The 24,724-nt window shown below is 48.6% G+C and overlaps 1 protein-coding gene across 3 annotated transcripts in view; it reads left to right on the top strand.

The window, feature by feature from the left end:
• Window positions 1-3,057: 3,057 nt before the first annotated feature.
• Window positions 3,058-24,724, top strand: part of UBE2O (ubiquitin conjugating enzyme E2 O) — a 49,198-nt gene continuing 27,531 nt past the window's right edge. For all 3 annotated transcript variants that reach the window (XM_055575204.1, XM_055575203.1, XM_055575201.1), the window contains exon 1: window positions 3,058-3,523. In XM_055575204.1, the coding sequence (XP_055431179.1) occupies window positions 3,113-3,523 (411 nt within the window). In that variant the 5' untranslated portion in view covers window positions 3,058-3,112. The remainder of the gene's footprint in view (window positions 3,524-24,724) is intronic.

The following is a 24,724-nucleotide window of genomic DNA, read 5'->3' as shown; positions in this document are numbered from 1 at the left end:
GCACCAGGTTACACATATTAGTGCAAGGATCCACCAGCTTGAAACAGGTTGAGCAAGGGAGGGATCAGCATTTGAAATCAAGGGCTCTTGCCTACAACCTAGCATGTTCCTGGTAGTGGTGGGGGAGGGGGGACAGCACCCTCTGGGGCGGTGCTTCACGAAGTGGGGCTGATACTTCCTCCCGCACAGGTTAAATCTATGTAAAGATGGGTAATCTATGTAAAACACTTATCATAGTACCTGGCATTAAGTTACAGCTCAATACAGGGTAGCTATTATTAGCCATTATTATAAGAAGCTGCAGAATAAACATGGCACATCTTCCTGGAGTGCTAATTTTACTCAAGATTAGGGAGGAAAGGACATTCTTATTATATTAAAACAAACACTGGCATAAGCTGGAGAAGAATGCAAAACTCACTTAGATTTTTGACATCAAACAAAGATCTGCCCTGCCCCTTCTAAGGTCTTGCTCACCCCCCATCCCTTGATGGATACCTGAAGGAATTCCCTGGCAGTCCAGCAGTTAGGACTCTGAGCTTTCACTGCCGAGGGCCAATGTCCAATCCCTGGCTGGGAAACTAACATTCCACAAGCCTGGCTGCTGCTGCTGCTAAGTCACTTCAGTCGTGTCTGACTCTGTGTGACCCCATAGATGGCAGCCCACCAGGCTCCTCCGTCCCTGGGATTCTCCAGGCAAGAACACTGGAGTGGGTTGCCATTTCCTTCTCCAATGCAGGAAAGTGAAAAGTAAAAGTGAAGTCGCTTAGTCCTGTCCGACTCTTAGCGACCCCATGGACGGCAGCCTGAGGCCTGGCCAAAAAAAAGACAAGACCCTTAACTTGAGTCAGGAAACCTGGGTTCCAACCTGACTCTACCAGTTACTACCTTATGCCCTTAAGGCACTGAATTCCTTGGGCCCTGTTTCTCACTGGTAAAATAAAGTTAATTACACCTGTATCCAGAATTGTGATAACAAATAAGATCATGTGAATGTGTCTGCCACTGTGTGGGTCAATAATAAGTTATGGATAAATGTTAGGTGATCAGGGGCCAAGGAGACAGAGCTAAAGGGACATGGTAGCTGGAACAGAAGCTACTATGTCACTGCTACTAAGCCTCCCAAGTCTTTATGGGGAAAGGAGTAGGGTACTGTGTCTTTACAGCAATAATTCCAGATGGACATTCTGCACTGTGGTCTGGGATAGGAAGGCCATGATTTGGGAATCAAGCTTTGTCTCTCCATCACATCCTCATCTCCCCTTAAGTCTTTTTTTCCTACACCTTAGTATGTGAATTTTCCAAGATACAAGTCCACTGACAACTACCCCACGCCCAGTAATATATCAACACTCTGTAAGTACTTAACTCAGGGCATCTCAAGTACTCAGGTTGCCATCTGCACTCCATGTGTGTTTTTTTTTAATTAAAAAAAAATGTTTTTCCTTTCATGAATGCTCATAACTTTTCCACGAGTATAGTTCTATGTCCTTGGTAGCCTATAAACTACCCAATGCCTTTTTTGAAGAACCTAAATACTGAAATATTGACTTATGTTGCTAATTTACTACTCATGGTCTTGCAGATAATTGTGAAAAAAAAATGATTTTAACTGAGAAAGGTGAGGAGGGCCATATCTTGAGTATTCCTAATTTCCTTTCAACAACCCAGTATGAATCTGTCCTCTGAGAATGTATCTAAATCTTTTGGAAGTTACTTAGGAGAGACACATCAGTATAATTACTTCTGTTTTATAATTACTTTTAATATTTTAAAATGGCAATCTGGAGCAGATTGTAAGTCTAAGAATTCTGCCAGTCTAGAATGTTAGTCTAGGCAGGGGGTTTGAAATATTATAATAATGAAATATATAAAAAATTCCTTTATTGGGGAACTATATGCCAGGCACTGTTCTATTTCACTTAATCCTCTCAACTGCCAGATGACAGAGGTACTGCTATTACCTCCCCAATTTTACAGATGAGAAAATTAAGGTGAAAAGAAGTTTATCAGCTTGCCAACTTCATAAGGTTAGTAAGTGTCTATGCCCAAAATTGGAATCGACGGCTTACATTCTTAATTACCCCTCTCTCCTCCCTCTTGCAACGCATAAGCCTCAGGGAGCTTTGAAGTTATCTGCTGCTGCTGTCACTTCAGTCGTGTCCGACTCTGTGACCCCATAGAAGGCAGCCCACCAGGCTCCGCCGTCCCTGGGATTCTCCAGGCAAGAACACTGGAGTGGGTTGCCATTTCCTTCTCCAAGGCATGAAAGTGAAAAGTGAAAGTGAAGTCGCTTAGTCATTAGGTCGCTCTCTGCGACCCCATGGACTGCAGCCTACCAGGCTCCTCTGTCCATGTGATTTTCCAGGCAAGAGTTTAAAGCCAAACCATAAGGGCCACTAACACTTGCTTACGTTTTCAATCTTTCTCTGGGACTCCTTCACCAATTCCTTGACCAGTCCCTAAGGGGTCATGACCTTCCAGGCTTTGCAAGGAATTCCCTAATGCAGTACACTGTAGATACTCTATATTTAGCCTTGCTTACAAGCTGCCTTGGAGTTGCCTTTAAGCTATTTAATGTGTGTATGTTTCGTCTTTCCAACTAGATTGTAAACACCTAGAGGACAGAGGCTGTATCTTGTTCCTTCTGTATCCCTCCCAGTGCCTAGAACTAGACTGGAGACGTCCAGGGAGCTCATTAAGTGTTGTGGACGGTCTCCGGACCATCCTCCATCCTACCTCGACCCCTCCCCTCTTTCATCGGTGAGCACTTCACTTCCCGCCTCCGGGTCTCCACCCCTGCCTCCTCTCTCCGTCCTTTCACTCCCTCTGGCCCCGCCCCGCCCTCGTGCAGTCCACCCCTTCCCACCCCTTCCCACCCCGCCCCTCGCCCGCGGCAGAATCTCCAGCGTCCCCTAGCGACCAGGCAGTAGCCCCTAGCAACCGCATCTCGGTTCCCTGACGACGGCGGCACGCAGCCACGTCAGCGCGCCGTGGCCCCGCCCCCCGGCGCCGGCAGGCCCCGCCTCCCCGTGCCTTTTTCGCCGCCGCTGCTGCCGCCGCCGCCGCCACCGCCGCCGCCGCCGCCGCCCGAGACTCGCGCAGCGCAGTTATGGCGGATCCCGCAGCGTCCGCGCCCGAAGCCCCGGCTCCCGCCCAGGTCCCGGACGTGCCCCCGAGCCCGGACGCAGCCCCCGCCTCGGCCCCGGCGCCGGCGTCCGCGGCGGACTCGGGCTCCGGGCCATCCTCGGACTCTGGCCCCGAAGCCGGCTCGCAGCGGTTGCTCTTCTCCCACGACCTGGTGTCGGGCCGTTACCGCGGCTCGGTGCACTTCGGGCTGGTGCGCCTCATCCACGGCGAGGACTCGGACTCGGAGGGCGAGGAGGAGGGCCGTGGGAGCTCAGGCTGCTCGGAGGCTGGGGGCGCGGGCCACGAGGAGGGCCGGGCCAGCCCGCTGCGCCGCGGCTACGTGCGCGTCCAGTGGTACCCGGAGGGCGTCAAGCAGCACGTGAAGGAGACCAAGGTGCGGCGGGCCGGCGGGCGGGGGCCGGGCCGGGGGGCCGGCGGGGGACCGAGTCGGCCGCTCGAGCCCTGGGCCGAGAGGGAAGGCGTGCAGGGCGCTGCCCGGTAGTGGTGCCACACTGCAGTGGGGCCGAGATGGGAGGACAAGCCTCCGCGGCGGGGACGCTCCGGTGCAAAGTCATTGCACCAGCCCTGGGCCACCGGGCCCCGGGCTTCCCCCACGCTAAAGACTGGCAAACTGGCAAGCCCGTGCCAGGCTGCTGCGGTGTCGGCCTCAAGATCCTGTGTGTGAACCCAGGGGGAACTCCTGGGGCAGGCACGCTCTCGGCTTTACACCAGTGCGGCGTTCTTCTGACCCCCAGAGCAGCTACCTACTGCATTATGCATCCAGAAAGGAAGGCCGTGCCGGTCCGTGAAGGGAGGGCTTGTGGGCATTCCAAAACAAAAGATAGAGGTGAAAATCTCGGCAGACATGAAACCCCAGGAAGTTCACTGGATTGCAGAATGCGTTATTATGGGTGAAGAAAAGCAGCCCCTTTGTGTTTTAGCTTGTTGCCTGGTTTTAACTGCTGCAGGGAACTTTGAGTAAAATCATTAACAATCGGAGCCCTGATATTAATAGCCCTGGGGGTGCAGGGAGGGATGTGGCAGCTACTGACTGGAATTGATGACTCTCTTAAGTACAGTTGGACTCCTTGGGGGGAAAAAAAAATCCTATAGAATCCTGGATGGAGAGGAGCCACCCATTTGGAAACCTGAAGGATTTGTCTTACCTGAGGCCATTAAGCAAATAGCAGACTCCCCCGTTCATCATCATAAAACTTAAACCGTGAACCAGGGTTGGTTTGGTGGCTTTTCACATCTTGTTTTCCCCCAGTGTGAACTCCTATCAGTAATTCACAGACACACACGCCTCTTGTATCTTTCACCCCTATTTCATCTCCTCCTCCTCCTCTCCTTCAAGAAAACATTTCTTGGCAAGAATCAGGCCTGGACTGTTTTAGCTGCCCGGGGTGTTGAGTGGTCTGATTTCAGGGGAGGGCACTTTAGAAGTTAATCTGGGTTTCTGACCCAATGGGAGACGAAGGCGACCTGCACAAGGGTTCTGTGATGACTGGTCTGGCTGGGAAGAAGTCCCCACTCTCCGGAAGAGCCTGTGATCCATTTCCTAGTGGCAGAAGTCACCACTGATACCAGCAGAGTCTTTTTCCCAGCCAGTGCATGTGCATCCACGGGCACAGAAATCCGTGCACAGGACCCCTGGCTTCCCCTCAGAAAAATACAGATCAGGCGGTAGCTTCTCTGAGTCGGAGAGAAAATGATAAGTTCACGCAAAAGTATGTGGAATAGATGACCTTTTGCTGCAGAATGCTGGTTAAAATTACTGCCAGTATTGTTGGGAAGACAGGATTTTTTGCCCTATGCACTGCTTTGTGTGTTGTCAACACTAGCGAAGGTTGTCTCACTGGTGAAGGGTTGCCAGCATCTTTCCACTGGTTCTTAAAAAACGTTTTCCCTAACCATCTCCTCTAGAGGTTTGTGACTTCTGGGATGGAGCTCGCTGGCCTCTGCCAGGGCCTGCTGCCCGGGGACTCAGAGAGGCAGGCCCGGCTCACTGCCGGGAGCTGCAGTGTTTCTCAGTTGTTGTTCCTGTTCGTCTCGACTTTGGTGGTTAACTTTGTTTACAGTTATGCTCAGTCTGTCTCCTCCCACAATGTGTAATTCTATGAAGTTTGACTTAAAATAATCTATTTTGGAATTAAATAGAAAAGAAGTTTAAGGCCCCAGGTTGGATATATTTTGAAGCTGCCCTCTTGTGACTTGCTTTGAATTCGGTGAAGTCCATCGTGGCTCCAGCGGTGATGTTTTCTTTGCTATTGTAGTTTCTGTTGCTTCTGAGCTTGGCAAAACCTCATGGACATAGGGATCCTGGGATGGGGTGACACGTAGTGCCCATGAGTAGATGGCAGGAGCTAGTGCTTCCGTCAGGACTTGAGAATGGGTTTATTGGCGGGAAAGAGGGGCGTTTATACCTGGTAGGTAGCTCTCTATTACCGCGAACCACAGGCACAGATGACCCTGACCAGTTCTGCTCCTGAGGTTTTGCTCCTGAGCACCCACTGGGGTGGTGGGGTGGGGCCTGGGACTGTGTGACATTATGGTTTAGGAAGACTTTCCGTCTCACTTCCCACTCCTTATATACCCATTGAGGGGACAGTGTGCTGTAAAGACCAGTAGACGGAGAGTGATTCCTACTCCATCACTAATCTGGTTATGAGACTTGAGAACCCAGTTACTGATAGGATAAAGCAGTGCCAGTCTTGGGAAACTTTTCTTTTTAAAGCTGCCACCTATTGCCATTTTATAAATAGTGTCCTTTTAATGTGAATTGTTTGGTAGGCTGTGGAGTGTTTTTTGTAGTTTTCATGTTAATATGGCAGACATTGAGTACTCTTAGTTTCTTAATTTCTTTTAAGTTTTTAATGAGCAAATTGAGAAAGAGAGATGAAGAGGACAGTCAGCAAGTCCTATCCCCTCCTGGCCACTACCGTGAAAGTTATCAACAGAAAAATAAGTCGTTCTTCTGGAAACTGCAGGATTTATGGTCTGACTCCTGAGGCTTCAAGCAGCCAAAGTTATAAGCTTCTTTAGGACTTAAAAAGAGGCACTCAATCTGTGCTCCTTCCTTTCCTTGAGCTCCTGACCCCTTCAGTGTGATAGCTGATTTATCCACTTGAGACTTGTCCCATTTGGCCATGGATCTCCTGTGTGGAGACTTCGGCCTTCCCATCAATGGTCATCCTTTGAGTAGATTTTTGGAATGAAGCCGAGTGCTGACAGCCTCTTGCCCTTCTTGAGCGTTGGCTAAACATGGTGGGTCATCCTGATCTCCACCTGTCATGGTTGGGCAGAGCAGCCCCTGTAAGGAAGAGCGCCAGCTGCTGTTTGTCTGAGCAGCTTTGGGGCTTTCGTGTTTACACTCGTTTGCTTTCCCGTCTCTTGTGCGTTGTCTCTTGCTCTCAGTTGCCACAGTTTTCACGGTCTGTCTCACGATCACCCTCCTTTTGTGAGGTGGTGTGTGTTTTTGTGTGTGTGTGTGGCATTCCTGGTGACAGGTCCCTCTGGAATTGGCTTTTGGGTTTATTTTTGGCTCCTACTCAGGCCAGCATTTCCATGGGGAAAGCTATTTAGGTGTAGCATCATAGCATATGAGGTTTGCTTGCCTCTCTGGTCCAGTGCTGGACCCATTAAAAGCAATTGTTCTCAGTGATGTAATAGGAAGAAGTTACATAAGGTTAACCAGGGTGCAGGACTGAGCGCATCCAATTGCATTTTATTCAGGTAGGATCACAGCGCTGTGGCATCTCACCACTATTCTGTGATTTTAATCTTTGTCCCTTGGCATCTGGTTTCTAACTCGTAGGCCTCAGTGTCTTCCTGGCTTCTCTGTCTGGCCCACTGCCTAACTCAAGGGCACTTTCACCCAATGAGGGACATGTGTTTGCATCCTGTGATTGGAAGTAAAAACCCTTGGGTGCTCTTGCTGGCTGTCACCTGCTCTGAATGACCTTGGCCTCGTCACTGCCTCCTTTTCTCTGTCTGCAATAAAATACGAGGTCTGTCTTTCTAGCCACTGAACTCAGCCTGCACAGGTGGAATAACCAGAAGCTCAGCTGGGTGGTGCCCAGAGCAGCCTCTTGGCTGTCGGCAGACACTATCCTGATGTCCATCAGACAAGGCCAGCCCCGCCCCTTCAGATCACATCCATGTGTCACAGGGTGATGCTCCTCCACAGAGAAGCCAGAAGGTGCAGTTTGTTTCAGTGATGTAGGAATTCCTATTTGATGATGTTGCCGCTTACGACCTGGTGGATTATACCTTTGACTTCTTCTTTAAGCCTCGTCTATAAATACTCATGATCTTCACTCCTGTTACTTTATAAGAAAACAGTAATGGACATTTAAAGTAACACCTGGCAAAGTCTACCAGCCTCCAGGAGGGGACAGAATGAATGTGTGTATGTAGGTATATATATCTTCCAGAATCTAGGGGCATCTTTTGAAATTCCCAAAAGACAGAAAATGAGATTGTGAATTACAAGGATGGCAGAGTATTGCTTTTGTATTTAAAGATTACATAATGCTTGTTTTTCTTCTTACTGTGTTACTATGTGCTGGGCACTCGATAGGTGCTTTATGCGTTTGGCTCACTTATGTGTACAACACCCCTGGGAATTAGGTACTATCATTACTGTTTTAGAGAAGGAACCCGAGGAACAGAGTAGTTGTGTAACTTATCCAGTCACACTGATAATAGTGGAGGAACCCAAATAAAGTGGAAGTAAATATAGTTTGCCGTCACCTGAGGTTTCATACGTCGTTAACTAGAATTGAGTACCCCCATCAAACATGAGTCACTAGCCCTGTGGTTGGCATTAATCATCCAGTCTTTTCACACTTGGATGTCCCAGTGGACTGGGAGGGAACCACAGGTGAGGAGAAAGGGCAGGGTGTTGGGATGGGTGGAAGGTGGACCAGTGGCCACAAGGGAGGCCGTCTTGGACAAGAGCAGAAGGAGTGTGGGGGAAACACCCTGTTTAAAAGCGCTGCAGGCTGCTTCCCGCCTACTTTTGTCATTCATTCCCTAGCCCCTTGGTCATTATCCAAACAACTGTCAGAAGACACTTTATTTCTAGAGAACCTGTGAATACCCCTAGATGTTGAGTGAAAGAAACCTGTGCAAGTCTGATTCCCTGCCCGCAGGTAACCGGCCTTCTTAGACGAGGGTGATGTCAGGAAGTCCAGCGTGACCTCCTGCCCCGTCTTGCTGCCGTCGTCACCCTCCCGCTGGGAATGCTGAGCCCCGAGCCGGGTTCAGGTGGGCTCCTTCAGTCCCCTCTCCCGGGCCCAGCCCCTCCCGGCAGGCTGCCTCCGCTCCCCACCTGTTTTTGCTTTAGGACACTGAGGTCCTCCGGTGCTTTCCCCACCCCGTGTCCCCGGCAGTCCTGCCTTTCTGTTTGTCATTTTCCTGTTCTATCAAGAGGAACTTTTCCTTTTTTATAACTTTACCCACGGGCCTCCTGGACTCCGGTGGAACATCCATGGGGCCCGCGCTTTACAAAAGGGCTGCGGGTGCAGTGGGCGATGCGCACTGCCATCGCCACAGCGCTGGGCCCGTGACCAGTGCAGCTGCCCCTGTGGTCCCCTCTGAGTTGAATTTACGGTGATTTCAGTGATGAGCGGGTTCTCTTTTAAAGAGCCTTAACCCTTGGAAGACACAATCCGTGCTCTTGTTCTGATTGAAAGCTTTTCGGAGTTTGCTGCCCAGATCGGAGTGGGAAGATGCTCAAGGGGGGGGAAATGGCCAGCAGGACGTTTCCAGAGTGCTTTTCGCTTTACACGATGCTGTCACTCACATTGACTAGCAGTTTGGTGTTTTTAACCGTAGCTCCTCCCTGAGGCTCCAGCGGCCCAGCGGCTGGATGCCAAGCCCTGAGAAGGACGAGGTTTTCATGCTCCTGAGCTCACAGTGGCAACTCTGACTGAGCTGGAACACACGTTCAGAATTGCTTCTCTCGCTGACATTTCTGCCAGCCTCAGGGGGCTCTGTTAGGAGCCACCTGACACGTGTGGTTGCCAACAGTGAAGAGCAAAACGCTTACTGGAATTTTTTGTAGTTTAGAATAGAACTGAATCATGTTAGTGGATGACCCTCTAAATGTATCTTCTCCAAGGTTATTTGCCCGTGTTTTGCTCTTCAGCTACACCCTGCGGTTGAGGGTTTCATGTCCTTCGACCCAGGCTGACTGCTTTGAATGGATCTCTTGGTCCATCGGGTCCGCAGGTCCACTGTGTTCTTCTGAAGCAGGATTGTGAAAAAGGTCTTACGATTTAAACATTGAGGCAAACCCCTGCTGTTCAGAGGGGTTCAGCTCGGCAGTAAGTCCTGGGATGCATGTCCTTTGGGGTTAAATCTAGTTGACTGGTTTAGGGGTTTTTGGTGTGTTTGCATATTTTGAAAGACTGAAACATCTTATTTTCTGCAGCAAGATGAAAGGAACTAGACACCAGATCACTTATGGTTTAAGTTGATAGCATAGCTATATCTGGTAAAAATTCATTCTGACTATGACAATCTGAGCAATTAAAAAAATTCAAGATACTGAGTAGTGCTTTAAAAAAACAAAAAAACAAACTGCAGTCAATCCTATTCAACAATAAAATGAAAACCCCCAGCTCCTGGAGAGATTTCCTGCAGTCTGAAGAGCGTTCTTCATTTGCATCCTGCAAGTGAGAGCTGGTCGTTCACACTCAGCAGCTCTGATGAGGTTCTTCCTCCTAGCTTTAATTTTAATCCTTTTTTGTGGGAGATGCTGCTGTGATGAGGGCTGGCGGAGCTGCCTTGACAGGCATGTCCACAGGACTATACTTACTGGCCCCCTAAGCGCAGGTGGGAAGGAAGACAGACACATACATGTGTGTCTCTTGTGTGGCTTCCAGGAGCATCAGGACCTGACATACTCTGGGCTGAAAGCAGCTCTGACTGTTTAATTACTTGAGGGAGTTTGAGGGCCCTGAAGGCTGATGATGTCATCTTCAGGACAAGGGAGAAAAAGCATCTCACCCTCCCCCAGCGTGCTTTGGGGGCACCCACCACCCCCGGGTGAGAAGGGGTGTTTGCCTCCATTTCCCCGTGACCGGAGCACCCCAAAGCCTTTCTCCTTCTGGCCTCCCACTGAAGGGTGTGAACAGCTCTTCCGAAGGTCACAAAGGCCTAGGGAATTCCTGGTCATGGTACTTAGAACTTTTTCTCAGTCCCTGCCCTGTTGACCCTCCAGCCTTGTCAGTATGGTCCATCAATCACCCTCTTAATGGAAACTCTATTCCATTGAGTTACACTCTTCTGGCTGTAGTGAATTTTTCTCTCTTTTACCTTCTTTCCTCTTAGGAAATTTTGAAGATTCCCCTCTCCTCTGGGCTTTTCTTCAGCCTGCTATGCTGTGTGCGGTGCTTAGTTGCTCTGTCGTGTTCGACTCTGGTACCCCTTGGACTGCAGCCCATCAGGCTCCTCTGTCCATGGGGATTCTCCAGGCAAGAATACTGGAGTGGGTTGCCATGCCCTCCTCTAGTGGATCATCCCGAACCAGGGATCGAACCCAGGTCTCCCACAGTGCAGACGGATTCTTTATCTTTACCGTCTGAGCCACCAGGGAAGGGCTGCTGGTACCTGCTTGTTCGTCCTTACTCGCACATTCCCAGCTGCTTCCTCGATGGCTCCATCCTGTCATCTAGAACCTCCGACTTTGCGAGTGTTAACTGCCCTCTCCACCCGCAAGTCTGTGGAGTTGTAAACATTTCCTTTCCCAACTTTTTATTATGAGACAGTTTTAAACAGAGAGAAGTTGAACGACTAGGCCAGTGATTACTAATTACCAGCCACCATGAGTCAGTAGTTAACCTCGTCTTCGTGCCAAGTTTGCTTTATCTGTATCTGTAAGAGTATGTAAATACGCTTCCTCCAGAGCCCCTGGTGAGTCAGGAGCAGACTTGACGCTCACCTCCAAGTACTCAAGTGTACATCTTCTAAACATCAGAACGTTTGGGATCATTTAAAATTCTCCTTTTGGGGCTCCCATTCTGACCCTTTTTCCCTGTTATAAATAATGCTGCTAGGAAAATGGGTGTACAGATATCTCTTTGAGATCCTGGTTTTCAGTTCTTTTGGGTATATACCCAGAAGTGGGATTGCTGGATCATATGGTAATTCTATTTTTACTTTCTTGAGGAGCTGCCGAACTGTTTTTCCATTGCAGCGATACCATTTTACATTCCCACCAACAGGGCACAAGGGTTCCAGTTTCTCCACACCCTACATTTGTAATTTTTATTTATTTTTCGATAGTAGCCATCGTGCTGAGTGTGAGATGATACCTCATTGTAGTTATGATTTGCATTTCCCTAACGATTAGATTAGCGGTGTTGGGCATCTTTTCATGTGCTTATTGATCACTCGCGTGTCTTCTTTGAAGAAACATTTATTCAGGTCATCTGCCCGTCTTTGACTTGAATTGTTCTCTATTGTTGCTGAGTTTTAGGAGTTCTCTCTATATTCCCTGGTAGCTCAGTCAGTGAAGAATCTGTCTGCAATTTGGGAGACCTGGGTTCAATCCCTGAGTCAGGAAGATCCCCTGGAGAAGGAAGTGGCAACCCACTCCAGTATTCTTGCCTGGGAAATCCCATGGACAGAGGGAGCCTGGTGGGCTACAGTCCACGGAGTCGCAAAGGGTCAGACATGACTTAGCGACTAAACCACCACTCTATGTTCTGGATGTTAATCCTTTGTCAGATACCTGATTGCAGGTATTTTCTCCTTCGTGGGTGTTGCATTTTACTCTCTTGGCAGTCTTTTGATGCATAAAACTTGTTTTAATTTTCCTGAAGCCCGAACTGTCTGTTTTGTTTGCTTTTGTTGCCTGTGCTTTTGGTGCCAGGCCCCGTCTTGTCTGTCGTCAGATCTTTGTTGGAAACGCCCCTTGCTTGCCCTGCATGTCCTCGCTCCTGCATTGGTTCCGGCTCTGACTGCCCCAGCCCGGACTGCCTCCTGGCCTCCGGACCCCTTTTCAGCCCAGCAGGTAGGCTGAGCTCCCGGGTGAGCGCTCCACCCCCAGCCTCCGGTCCTGCCTTCCTGTGTCTTCGGGGATCCTCACCTACTCTCTGCCCCTTCATTTGAACCCAGGTCACCTGTGCTGTTCCTTGCATCTCACACCCCGTGTTCTCTCCCCGGATGGGGTGCTTCTTGAGAAACAGGGCTTTCTGTGAAAGCTTACGTTCCAAATGACTCACATGGAGGAGTAACTCCTTCAATTAAAAATGGATCTAACCACCCTGTTTACCTGTGGGGCTAGGGGGAGCGGGGAGAGCATGGTAAATGATCCCCAGTCACACCTACAAAAGCCAATGGCATGGAATCAGCTGGCTGCTGTTAACGCAGGTTCTTCTGACACAGTCAAACTGGGGTGGGCAGGCCCGAGGACCTGGAGGGGAGTGTCCTCCCTGTGATGCAGAGTCTGCTGGTTGGAACTAACTACCCTTTGAGTTGGACTGACGTATATATAGGTGCTTAAAACCCTGTTATTGTAGATTCAGGTTTTTAATCTACCCCGCACCCCAAGTTTTAAGTATATATGTGTATATATATATCTGATTTAGGGTTCTTGTCTCCCTTCTGCTTAGTCTTCTAGTAAGTGTTAATGCCAGAGATTGGCTAAAGATGGGCCACAGGAGGGAAGGGACATTGAGTTGCCCTCGATAAGCAGGCAGTGCTTAAAGGTCCTAATAGCAGAAAAACCTGTTTTCTTCCCCTTTACCCTTTTGCCTGGGCTTCCCTGGTAGCTCAGATGGTAAAGAATCTGCCAGCCAACTCAGGAGACCTGGGTTTGATCCCTGCATTCGGGAAGATCCCCTGGAGAAGGGAATGGCAACCCACTCCAGTATTCTTGCCTGGAGAATCAGATGGACAGAAGAGCCTGGCGGGCTGCAGTCCCTGGGTCTCAAAGAGTCAGACCCGACTGAGTGACTAAGCACAGACACACTCCCTTTTGCCTACTGACCGGTATTTATACACAGCTGTCTCCAAGACGTGTCGTTGGACTTAATTTCTTTTAAGGGTGAAAATATATGACAGTTGTTATGAATAGAACGCAGCCAGTCTAGGAGGAAAAGGGCTGAAATGGCTGTCTTGTGTCCAGCCCGTATCCATGGATCGCCGGCTCTGTGCCAGGCAGCATCATGGTTGCTTTGAACGTGTCATCTTTCTCTTTCCCTAAAGTGGCAGAGACCTGGGTTTCCCAAGGGCTCAAGCAGGTGATGCCCCTCCCGTAATAGCACCAGGGACAGAGGGTGAGGACATTCAGTCTTGGTTGTGCTGTGTCTTGGGTGCCTGGAAGCAGCCACGTGAAGAGAGATACCCGCCGTGGAAATGCGTATTCAGTCTGTCCCCCATCTTTTATTCTTATCATTGTCCTATTTCATGTCTGCATTATAAACTCTCTTGAGGTTTATAGGAAAGTTGTAAGGACCACGGTATACCCTTCTCCCAGCTTCCCCCAAGGTTGACATCTTATGTAATATGGTACATTTGTCAAAAGCAAGAACTTAGTCCTGGTTCCACACCATTAACTGAAACACACACTTGTGTTTGGATTGGTTTTCCACTCATGTCCTCCTTTTGTTCCAGGATCCAAATCTATGACTCCACAGTGCACTTAGCATAATTGCCTTTTGAATGTTGGAAAAACCATTCTAATTGCTCTTGCTCTTTATCTAATCCACACTCCATCCTTTGCCCTAAGAGTCACTGTACTGAAGAATTTTGCTCAACAGCTTTTGATGCTGGAGAGAAGGGGTCAAGCTCTCTAGAAAGAGACACTTGGGAGCCACACGAATCGTGGAGGGCGCCGGAGGAGAGCAGAGGGCAGCAGCGGGTGGACAGGTGAATGTGAGGGCGTGGGAGTGCAGCATCTAGGTCAGGTGTGCGGGGAAGGCGCAGGCTCAGTGGCCTCTTGTCAGTCTCTGTGATCATCCCTGAAGAAAATTGGTGGGATTATTCTCTTATTTGTCTTAGATGGTAGTTTGTTTTTTGCTTTTTTCTGATTGCTCAAGTTATTTTGAGTTACTTATACACACTTAGTACACAGTTGCAAGAACATAACAAAAATTGGTTTAAAAAAAGTCACCTATAATTCCACCACTCAGGTATAACTACTGCTTATCACTGCAGTGGATGGTTATTCCAGTCTATTATGAGCATATCAATATTTGTTTACAAAAGTACATACCGTGCTTAATCCTGCCCCCACACCACTTAACAAACTTAAAATGGACCGTGTAAGTGGACGTTTGCACATGTCCAGGGGAGTTCAAATTTGCAGTACTTGTGTATTTCCACAGAACAGTGGAAGCTTTAAACCCAGAGCATCGTCTTCTCTTTGCTGGTTCGTGTTCTGGAACACACCGTTCCCATGACAGGCAGTGTCGTCTGCGTGGAAGCCCGGTCACACTTGTTGCTGGGCGGGCGACCCCACCTGCTTTGTTTGATGTGCACTGATTCTCTTGGGCTCAAACCTAAAGACTTATCCCAGGTTGTATTCTATGAAGTGAATTTTAAAAATTTATTTAGATATTTTATGTTTCGCTGCCCTGGGTCTTTTCGCTGTACGTGGGCTTTCCTCCAGTTGCGGCAAGGGGGGCTACTCTCTAGTGGCTCTGCGGGGCTTCTTGCTGCAGAGCGCGGGGCTCTAGGTGCGTGGACTCGGTACTTGTGGCTCACGGGCTTCGTTGCCTCACGGCATGTGGGATCTTCCTGCATCAGAGACCAAACCCATGTCCCCAGCATTGGCAGGCCGGATTCCTATCCACTGAGCCACCAAGACAGTCCCCAGATTGTATTTTAGAAACACCACCAGTGACAGAAACTTGGGTCACTTTTACCTTGCTTCAGCCTTGGGGCCTCAGTTCCGAACCTTCTGCGGAACCCACGGTCGCGCTGGTGCGCTGTGGGCGCCTCACAGGGGCTTGTTCAGCCCTTCAGGGTCCTCTCCTCTGTTGATCGGCTCATCCCATTAACCACATTCAAATGCAGTCCCCCTGCTTTTTCTGCATTCTTTTTATTAGAATTATCACCCATGCCTTGGGGCCTTCATATTCTGCAAGTTGGGTTCAGAGGCAGATATGTTTCTTTTTGGTAACATTTTCATTTCACAAAAAATTTTTGATAGCATGAGTCTTAATGTCCGTAATTCCATCCGATGGATGAACCTGTTTCTTTGATCCATCTCTTTCAACCAGCTAAATTGTTGCCAGGTTTTCAGTTTTAAATGATGGGACTGACATCTTGTATTTTTTCTCTATTTTTGTCTACTTCTGTAAGTTTCTTAGGTTAAATTCCTAAATGAAATTACTGGTCAAGGGGTAGGAATACATTTAAGACTTGATTCACTTTACTACACTGCCCTCCCCCCAAGTGGTCTCCACTTACACTTCATCTTAGAACGCCTGTTTCCCAGCACGATGCTGAAGCCTTTTGTGACTGAGGCAGGAGCACCCGGCTAGTTGGCAGCATCTAGGAGACTAGAGCGCAAGTCAGCTGACTGTGCCCCGGTTGCCAAGAAATAAGCCCTTCTTGTGCCAGTGGTTGGCCCTGAGCTCTGCAGGCCGGGCGGGCCAGTCTGTCGTGCCTTCAGCTCACGGCGAGCATTTTCCGCAGGCAGAGGGCTGGACGAGGGGGCCGTGAGTAAAACGAGGGTGCAGGAAGTGCTCCCTGGGGCTTGGAGTCGGCATGGAGACCTGTGATGGCTCCGTGTCCACAGCTCGCCCCGTAGACAGAATCTTGGACGGTTTCTGGGACTGGACGAGATCACCCTGAGCACCACTCAGCATAGCGCTGGCTGGCAGCTGCCGCTGCCGGGGAGTCGTTTAGCTCTGCTTCAGTTTCCTGGTCATGTTTGGGAGCCCACACAGTAAATATGATTGCAGGTCCAAGGGGGGATATTGCTAATTAGCTTGTCTGCCCTTTAAATTGAAATCTTAATGCTCCTGTGTGTGTGTTTAAATAGATAATATATGCAGATGGAACAACATTCAAAAGGCTTAAAGAGGATGTCATGAAATGTTTGTTTCCTTTCTAACATTTCTTCTCCCCAGAGACCATCACTATGACCAGACTTAGTCTGTTCTAAGCATATATATTTAACAAGACTAGGCATATATTAACACCCTGCTGAGAATGTCTCGGTGATGGTTCTGCAGCAAGACTGAATTAATTAGATTTTTTTTTCTTTTTTCAATATGTATTTATTTGGCTATGTGGGGTCTTAGTGGGGTCTTAGTTGCGGCATTTGGATAAAAAGGTTCCCTGACCAGGGATTGAACCCAGGCCCCCTACATTGGGAGCATGGAATCTTAGCCACTGGACCACCAGGGAGGTCCTTAATTAGATTTTTTAAACTATTTGCTACTTTTTTCTCCCTGCTCCTGCATTTTATTGAGATGCGATTGATGTGCAGCTTTGTATAAGTTGAAGGTATACAGCATAATGGTTTGAGTTAAATATATCATGACATGATGACCAGAATAAGTTTACTGAATATCCATAGTCTCATAGATACAAAATAAAATGAGAAAATTCTTTTCCTTCCTCGTGGTGAGAACCCTTAGGATTCACTCTCAACTCTCATATATAAAGTACGGCGTGTTAATCACATTTGTCATGGTGTACATCACGTCCACAGCACTTACTTTTAACTGAAAGTTTGTACCTTTGACCACTTTCCTCCAGTTCCCCCTCCGGATTGCCCCTGGTACCCACAGATCTGACCTGTGTTTGTGTGAGTTTGTTTTTGAGGTGTATTTGACCTGTAGTGCTGTTCCTGGTGCACAATGTACTGCTTCAGTATTTTTGTACATTTCAAAGTGGTCTCCACTGTTCTCCGCCTGTTCTGACATGCATGTGTATATATTGTCCTCCGCCCCCCCCCCCCCCCCTTCTTTTCTTAAATACCATGGCTTTCTGGACAGCTGTCTGCACTCGCCAGGTCGTACTCCAGGCCGGCCTGGGTGGGGTTTGCCCTCTCTCTTTGTTAGCTTTGCAATGTTGAGTGATGGACTTAGAGTGTCCCGTCCCTGGCCTGTCCTTCCCCACTTTCTCTTCTCTGCGCGGGCAGTGTACCATGTTGAGTTGGGTACCACATAGGGAGAGACCACTGTGCTGTTGGGGGCAGCAGGACCAGCGTTTATTTTCTCTTGGCATCTGCCCCCAAGCCCTCTGTCTAGGGTCTTCTCAGTAGCCAGAGGTGCCACTGATGTGAGTGGGGGCTATTGGCGGTCCTTGAATCAAAAGACCCGTGGTGGAGCCCAGGATGGGTGGGGTGCAGAGGGGGAAGGGGAATGGCAGTTGTGGTTTGGTTTGTTTGTTTGTTTTCAAGTTTAAATGAAAAAGCATTCCCAGAAACTTCCTAGTGCCTTTTGTGTCCACTCTTGGCATTTTGCTCACGAGGCGTGAAGGTTCAGGCTGGGGCCACCCCAGAAATCCTTCCAGAAGCCAAGGCTAACTAAACTCTTGAGGGGACCCTCCACAGCCCCAGAGCAGACCGTGCCACGGGCAGTGGGCTGTTTGCTTTCTCCAGGGCAGGCGTGAACCTAGCGCTCGGACTCTCTTCCCTGTGGCTCCAGTAAGACACTTCCCAGGTGGCGCAGCTCACAGAAGCACTGGGACTGTGTCCTTGGCAGTAGTTCCCAAGGTTGGCGTGTGTTTCCTCCATAGAGGGGCTTCCAGCTTCCCCGCCTCCCATGGACACTCACACCTTAGGTTCCCCTCTTCTGTGTTGGTGACCCTGGACCATAAGGGCGTGATCAGTGCAGGTGGGTCTTCGGCTGAGGCCCGGAGATGGTTGATATTGGCTGCATCCCAGGTTTTAGGGTGTTGAGGTCCATGGCAGCAGGGAAGGGACTGGAGGGGGTGATTAGATTTGGTTTGACTCCTTAATTTTGTAATCGGGGAACTAAGACCCCGAGGGGCTAAGTGGTTGAGATTAAGGTTGATGGAAGCTACAAATGAACCCCGACACTAAGCCTTAGGACAGAGGAGTCCACGGGAGGCGCCCGTCTAATTCTGAGTAGAAGTCGAGGGGGTCAGTGGCGTTCATTTTAGTTTTCTGGTGATTTTAATTGTAGTGGAGACAGTTTCTTGTTTTTGACTTGGAAAATAAAATCTATAGTACAGAGGATTTAGGGGATTTACACCATGACTCGAGATATATTCCAAGAAAACTTTCTACTCAAGAACATACAACCAGGCAGCTTAACCTGAGCTTGGGGGGGAAAAAACAGCAACAGCCACCAGCTTTATTGAAATATAACTCATATGCCCAGGGGGCACTAGTGGTAAAGAACCCGCCTGCCAATGCAGGAGACATAAGAGATGTGGGTTTGATCTCTGGGTTGGGAAGATCCCCTGGAGGAGCGCATGGCAACCCACTCTAGTATCCTTGCCTGGAGAATCCCATGGACAGAGGAGCCTGGCGGGCTGCAGTCCATGGGGTTGCAGGGAGTTGGATATGATGAAGCAAGCGGCTTAGCTCACATACCATAAAATTCACTCTTTTAAGGAAGACAGTTCAAATGGTTGTTAGTGTATTCAGAGGTTTGTACACCCACCATTACGGTCTAAATTTAAAACACTTTCATTACCCCCCAAGAAAGAAACCCTATAGCCATCAGCAGTTACACCACATCCCTCACTCCTATCAACCGCTGGGAATAACCACTTTCTGTCATCATGGGTTTGCTTGTTCTGCACATTTCCTATAGTTGGGAACATAAAGAGTCAGCCTCCTATGTCTGTGTGGCCCTCTGTGTCTGACTTCTCTCCCTTAGCCTGTTTCCGAATTCCCTTCGTGTTGTAGCATATGACAGTGTGTGCGTGCTCAGTCACGTCTGACTCTTGACAACCCCATGGGCTGCAGCCCGCCAGGCTTCTCTGTCCGTGGGATTCTCCAGGCAGGAATACTAAGAGTGGGTTGCCATTTCCTTCTCCAGGGGGTCTCCTGACGTAGGGATCAAACCCACGTCTCCTGCACTGGCAGGCGGATTCCTTAGCACTGAGCCACCGGAAACAGCACAGAGCAGTGCTTCATTCCTACTTACAACCAGGTAGTCATCCACTGTGGGCTTCTGTGGTGGCTTGTTGTTATCAGTCTTTGGATGATAGCCATCCTGGTGGGTGTGCAGTGGTATCACATTATGATGCCATGTGCATTATGACTAATGATGCTGAGTGTCTTTTCATCTCCTTGATCGCCATATATGTATTTTCTTGGGAGACATGTCTATTGAGATACATCCTTTGCCCGTTTTTTAGATCGGGTGATGTGTTGACTTGCCTCTGAGACCCTGCATTTGAGTCTTGTCTATCCTTTAGACCCTGGCAGGTGGGCCCCCTCCTGTGGTAGGTGCCCTGTCTGTGTCCCTGGGGTCTGTGCGAGGTGTCTTGCTTTACACTGGGATCTAAGTCCCTTTCCTGTTTAAATAGCTTTAGGGGATTTGAGACCCTTATTAAAGGGTCTCAAAGACCTTTAGGTTCTACATCTTTTAGGTTCTACATCTTTCTAAGAACAAAGCTCTGATTGTTGTACCTCTGACGCTGCAGTCACTCTAGAATGAGAATGAGGTTGTTGAATGGGGCTTCTTGGACAGCGGGGCAACCTTGCACATATGTTCCAGTTGCTTAAAATATGCATGGTATGCCATTTACAATTGAAGGTTTTCAAAGGCATAGACTGTATCATCTTTTTTCCCCCTTGACTCTCTCATAGTACAGATTGTAATATTTTTTATGCGGTAGGTGTTGAGATGGGGTTCTCTGGGTAAAGAATCCATCTGCCAATTCAGGAGACGCAGGTTTAATCCCTGCATTGGGAAGATCTCCTGGAGAAGGAAATGGCAGCTCACTCCAGTCTTCTTGCCTGGAGAATTCCATGGACAGAGGAGCCTGGCGGGCTACAGTCCATGGGGTCACAAAGAGTCGGACACAACTGAGCGAATAAACAATAACAACAGTGGGGATGAAATGCTTGTTGCTTGACATGAATGTGCTTTGGTCACCGTCGTTTCTGGAGCCGTTTGGCAGGTGGCCGTGCTGAGACAGTGCGAGGATGCCTGTGTGTGACGCGGGGCTTTGTCTGCGGAGGCCCTGGGCTTTCCGAGTGTGTCTTGGCTGCCGCCACTTCACAGATCCACCCTCCTCGAGCAGCATGGCCAGCTGCCGAGGGGCACATGTGCTGCTATTCATGCCCTGCGACTTTCTCAGTGGTTGTTTTGAGGTTAGCATGTAAGAGTCTGGTCTCATTTTGTAAGTGTGTGAAGTGTTTTTTCCCCGTGCCTGTTGCCTAACAGTGACTGCAAGTCCCTCCCTCCCAGAGCCCAGCTTTGTCCTGGATCAGTCCTGATTGGAAATCACAGCCATCTATGGAATTTAAAGTTTCTTTGACCTTTGAAACAAAAGCCATTTGTAGGCGCAGACAGGTGGCCCTTTCAGAGCATCGAGGGGGTTTGGAGTGGAGTTGTGCTTCTCTTCCTGTCCCCCATCTCGAATCTTGGAGCTGCCATTCCTGGAAGAGCCCATCAGACGCCTGGTGTCTAGCAGGTAGTGTGCACGCACTTGTAGGTGAGTGTCGAAACCGAAGGTTTCTCACTTGAGTTGGTGGTTTCTTGTTTTTGCTGACACGTTAGCATCTCTCCATCTGCACACACGTCCCGTTGTCGTCGTTCAGTCGCTAAGGCGTGCCCGACCCTGTGACCCCATGAACTGCAGCACGCCGGGTCTCCCTGTCCTTCACTCTCTCCCAGAGTTTGCTCAACCTCGTGTCCGTTGAGTCGGTGATGCCATCTGACCATCTCATCCTCTGTCACCCTCTTCTCCTCCTGCCCTCAATCTTTTCTAGCATCAGGTTCCTTTCCAATGAGTCAGTTCTTTGCATCAGGTGGCCAAAGTATTGGAGCTTCAACTTCAGCATCAGTCCTTCCAGTGAATATTCAGGGTTCATTTCTTTAGGACTGTAAAAGTGAAAGGGTTAGTCACTCAGTTGTGTCTGACTCTTTGAGACCCCATGGACTGTAGCTTGCCAGGCTCTTCTGTCCATGAAAATCTCCAGGCAATAATACTGGAGTGAGTAGCCATTCCCTTCTCCAGGAGATCTTCTCAGCCCAGGGATCAACCCTGGGTCTCCCCCATTGCAGGCATCTCCCCCCATCTGAACCACCAGGGAAGCCCTTTAGGGCTATGGTTGTGTGTACATACTTAGCAGAATTCAAGTTAAGGAGCTCTGGTTGACATGGTATGCTTGGGTTAACACGGGTGATTGAACACATTCATTTATTTCCACTTCCTCCAGAAACCCTTCTAAAATGACAGTAAAGGAATTTTTAAAATGTCTAAACCCACGAGGACCAAGAATAGGAGAGAAGACAATAGACAGGAGGCTTTAAGCTGTGGAACATGGTCAGTGGAAGTCGGCAGAGCAGGAGCTGAAATGTTGGTGCCGCAGTGACCTGCCCGGGGGAGCGGTATGGAAGCCTGGGGTCCCTCAGTGCCGGGACTCCGTCTGGGCCTGAAGATGGGGCGATTCGCTGAGACTCTCTGTGGGAGGAAATGAAATTCCCTGAGTTACCTGTCTGCTTGTACCAACCAGAGAATACTTATCTCCTCTGCCCACAAGAGCAGAGGCTGATGCTCTGGAGAAATCCTCAAACCAGACACTCTGGATGGGGCACCTCAGGTGGAGCAAAGTGGGCAGCCAAACCCTGAGAGGGGATTCAGGGAAGTCTGTCCAGTTGAGGGGAAATCCCAAAGCCTGAGTCCAGGCAGGGCCCGGGGTTGGAGGACTCCCCTCTGGAAGAAGAAATGGTGTCAGAGACAGACCTGTGGTTGCTAGCGTTTGGCAGGCCCTCAAAGCAGAAGCTGGATGCTTCAGCTAATACGATCAGTGTGAGTCCAGAGGCTTGCTTGTGTGCACAAAGCTTCCATCATCATTTTATTGCCTCGGCTTTCCAGTTTTTTTATTTTGAAATAAATGTAGATTCCTAAGAAGTTGCAAAAAATGGCCCAGAGAGGGCCCCTGCACCTTCACGCAGTTTGCCCCAGCGGTTACACCGATGTAACCACGGACAAAACCAGGAAATTGACACGTCCCAGGTGCTTGTGTACGTAGCTTCACGTAACCACCACAGCAGTCAAAGTACAGGCCTGTTCCGTCATCACAGAGAATTCCCTGATGACTCACTTAAAAATAGGGATGGACAGCAAGGATCACTACCTGTTTTCAAAAGGTTCCCAACATGAAGGGTAGAGGCCAGAACAAGCAAAGACAAAGATATATCAGAGGAAACAGCTGATAACTGCAAACAGAAAAACCCTCAAAACACATAGCGAATAGCCTCAGAGAAATAAGAGTCAGTATTTTGTCAATGAAATAAAACAGGATGCTCTAAAAGTCAGAAGAGGAAGTAATTCTTAGAAATTAAAAACACAACATTAGAAGGAAAAAAAGCGTTGACAAAGACTCCCAGGAAATAGATTATCTGACATCTAGGCAATCTGTAAAGAGAGGGAAAACAAAGGGCAGAAATGTATCAAAGAAACGAGAAATGTTTCCAGAATTGATGATCACAAGGTTCCAGGGTGGTGAATGGGAAAAGTCCTAACTGGCACATTTGTATAATTCCAGAACACTGGGGATAAAGCTTCCAAAGCGACCAAACAGTCACTAAACAAGTCTGGGAATGAAGATGCATCGGATTCTCAACTTCATGGGAAGCCAGAAGGCAATGGAGTAGATTTCCAGTCTGATGTGGTAGATTAAGCTAGTGCACAATAGAACACTCTTAAGTGCAATCATTTAGAAGTGCTGTGTAAAAATAACAAAGATGTTAAATATAACTGAACATATGACAAAGAAATGAAATAACAAGACACAGAATCAAAGAGGGAACCTAAAACCAGAGGAGGCTGCTAGTGTCCTGGCAGCTCTGGGGGGGGGTGTGTGTGTTAGTTGCTCAGTCGCATCCGACTCTTTGAGACCCCATGGACCATAGCCTGCCAGGTTACTCTGTCCATGGAATTTTCCAGGCAAGGATACTGGCGTTGGGTTGCCATTTCCTCAGTCAGTTCAGTTCAGTTGCTTAGTAGTGTCTGACTGACTCTTTGTGACCCCATGGACTGCAGCACACCAGGCTTCCCTGTCCATCACCAACTCCCAACTTGCTCAAACTCATGTCCATCAAATTGGTGACACCATCCAACCATCTCATCCTCTGTCATCCCCTTCTGCTTTCAGTCTTTCCCAGCATCAGGGTCTTTTCCAGTGACTCAGTTCTTCACATCAGGTGGCCAAAATATTGGAGCTTCAGCATCAGGCCTTCCAATGAATATTCAGTGTTGATTTCCTTCTGGATTGACTTGTTTGATTGCCTTCCTGTCCAAGGGACTCTCAAGAGTCTTCTCCAGTACCACAGTTCAAAAGCATCAGTATCTTCAGTGCTGAGATTTCTTTATGATCCAACTTTCACATGTGTACATGACTACTGGAAAAGCCATAGCTTTGACTGTAGGGACCTTCATTGGCAATTCCTACTCTAGGGGACCTTCCTTACCCAGAGATTGAACCCTCATCTCCTGTGTGTCCTGCATTGCAGGCAGATTCTTTACCCACTGAGCCATCAGGAAAGCCCCGGGGATGTTTACTGGGCTCTGATACAGGCCCAACAATACTATAACTTTGGATTCTTTTAAAAACATATAGAATTGAAATAGAAATCCCCATTAAAGGGCTATTAACTGGTAAAAGGGGAAAAAACAGACATGAGAAAATCTCCCCCATGGAGCCAGAGAAATGATGAAGAGGTTTATCACTGTCCTGCACTCAGGTGCTGGGGGAAGTCTCCTGTGAGCGATCAAAACATCTTGAGTTTGAGGTCTGTGTTATAATCCCTATGTGTTTTAGGAATCCCCAAGCCAGCACCAGGCTGGTGATACTCCTGGAGCCACTTGCAGAAAGAAAAGCAAAAAGTTTGTAGAACGACCCTTGCACAGCTCAGGCCACCTGGAATCCTACAATTTCTACAAATTACGAGCCCGTGCCAATAAATTATTAAACATATAGAAATCATAAGCAAGAGTCAGGTGTCACAACAAAACAGGAGGATTTCCAACATTTTACAACTTCAGATGATAGAGATCTTAATATAATGTTTAAGGTGATCAGAGGGTTAAAGAAAGATTAGAAATCAAGAACAGAATAGGATACAGTACATTTTAAAGAAGCTGTTTTTTTTTTTAAGGACCACATACAATCTCTACAATAAAAATTCTAGCCGTTGCATATAAAACCCAACAGAGATGTTAACCGGCAAAATAGACACACCCCAGGAGAGAATTATGCATGAGCCAGAAAAGAGATCTGAAGAAGTTAAGTAGACTTAGCACAGAGATCCAGAGAGGTGGTGCAGAGGGGAGGGCGCGAGGAGGACCCAGGCCGGCTCTGGTGGAGTTCCCAGAGGGCTTGGGCGCATCTTAAAAGCAGCTTGAGAGGAAAACAGAGATCGCTCCCAAGGCTCAACAGTGAAGCCCAGCAAGTGTCTACATAGTAGTA

Source organism: Bubalus kerabau, chromosome 4 (assembly GCF_029407905.1).
Source record: "Bubalus kerabau isolate K-KA32 ecotype Philippines breed swamp buffalo chromosome 4, PCC_UOA_SB_1v2, whole genome shotgun sequence".
Taxonomy (NCBI): Eukaryota; Metazoa; Chordata; class Mammalia; order Artiodactyla; family Bovidae; genus Bubalus; species Bubalus kerabau.
Note: the sequence above shows the minus strand (reverse complement) of the source record. Positions and strands in the feature narration are given on the sequence as shown.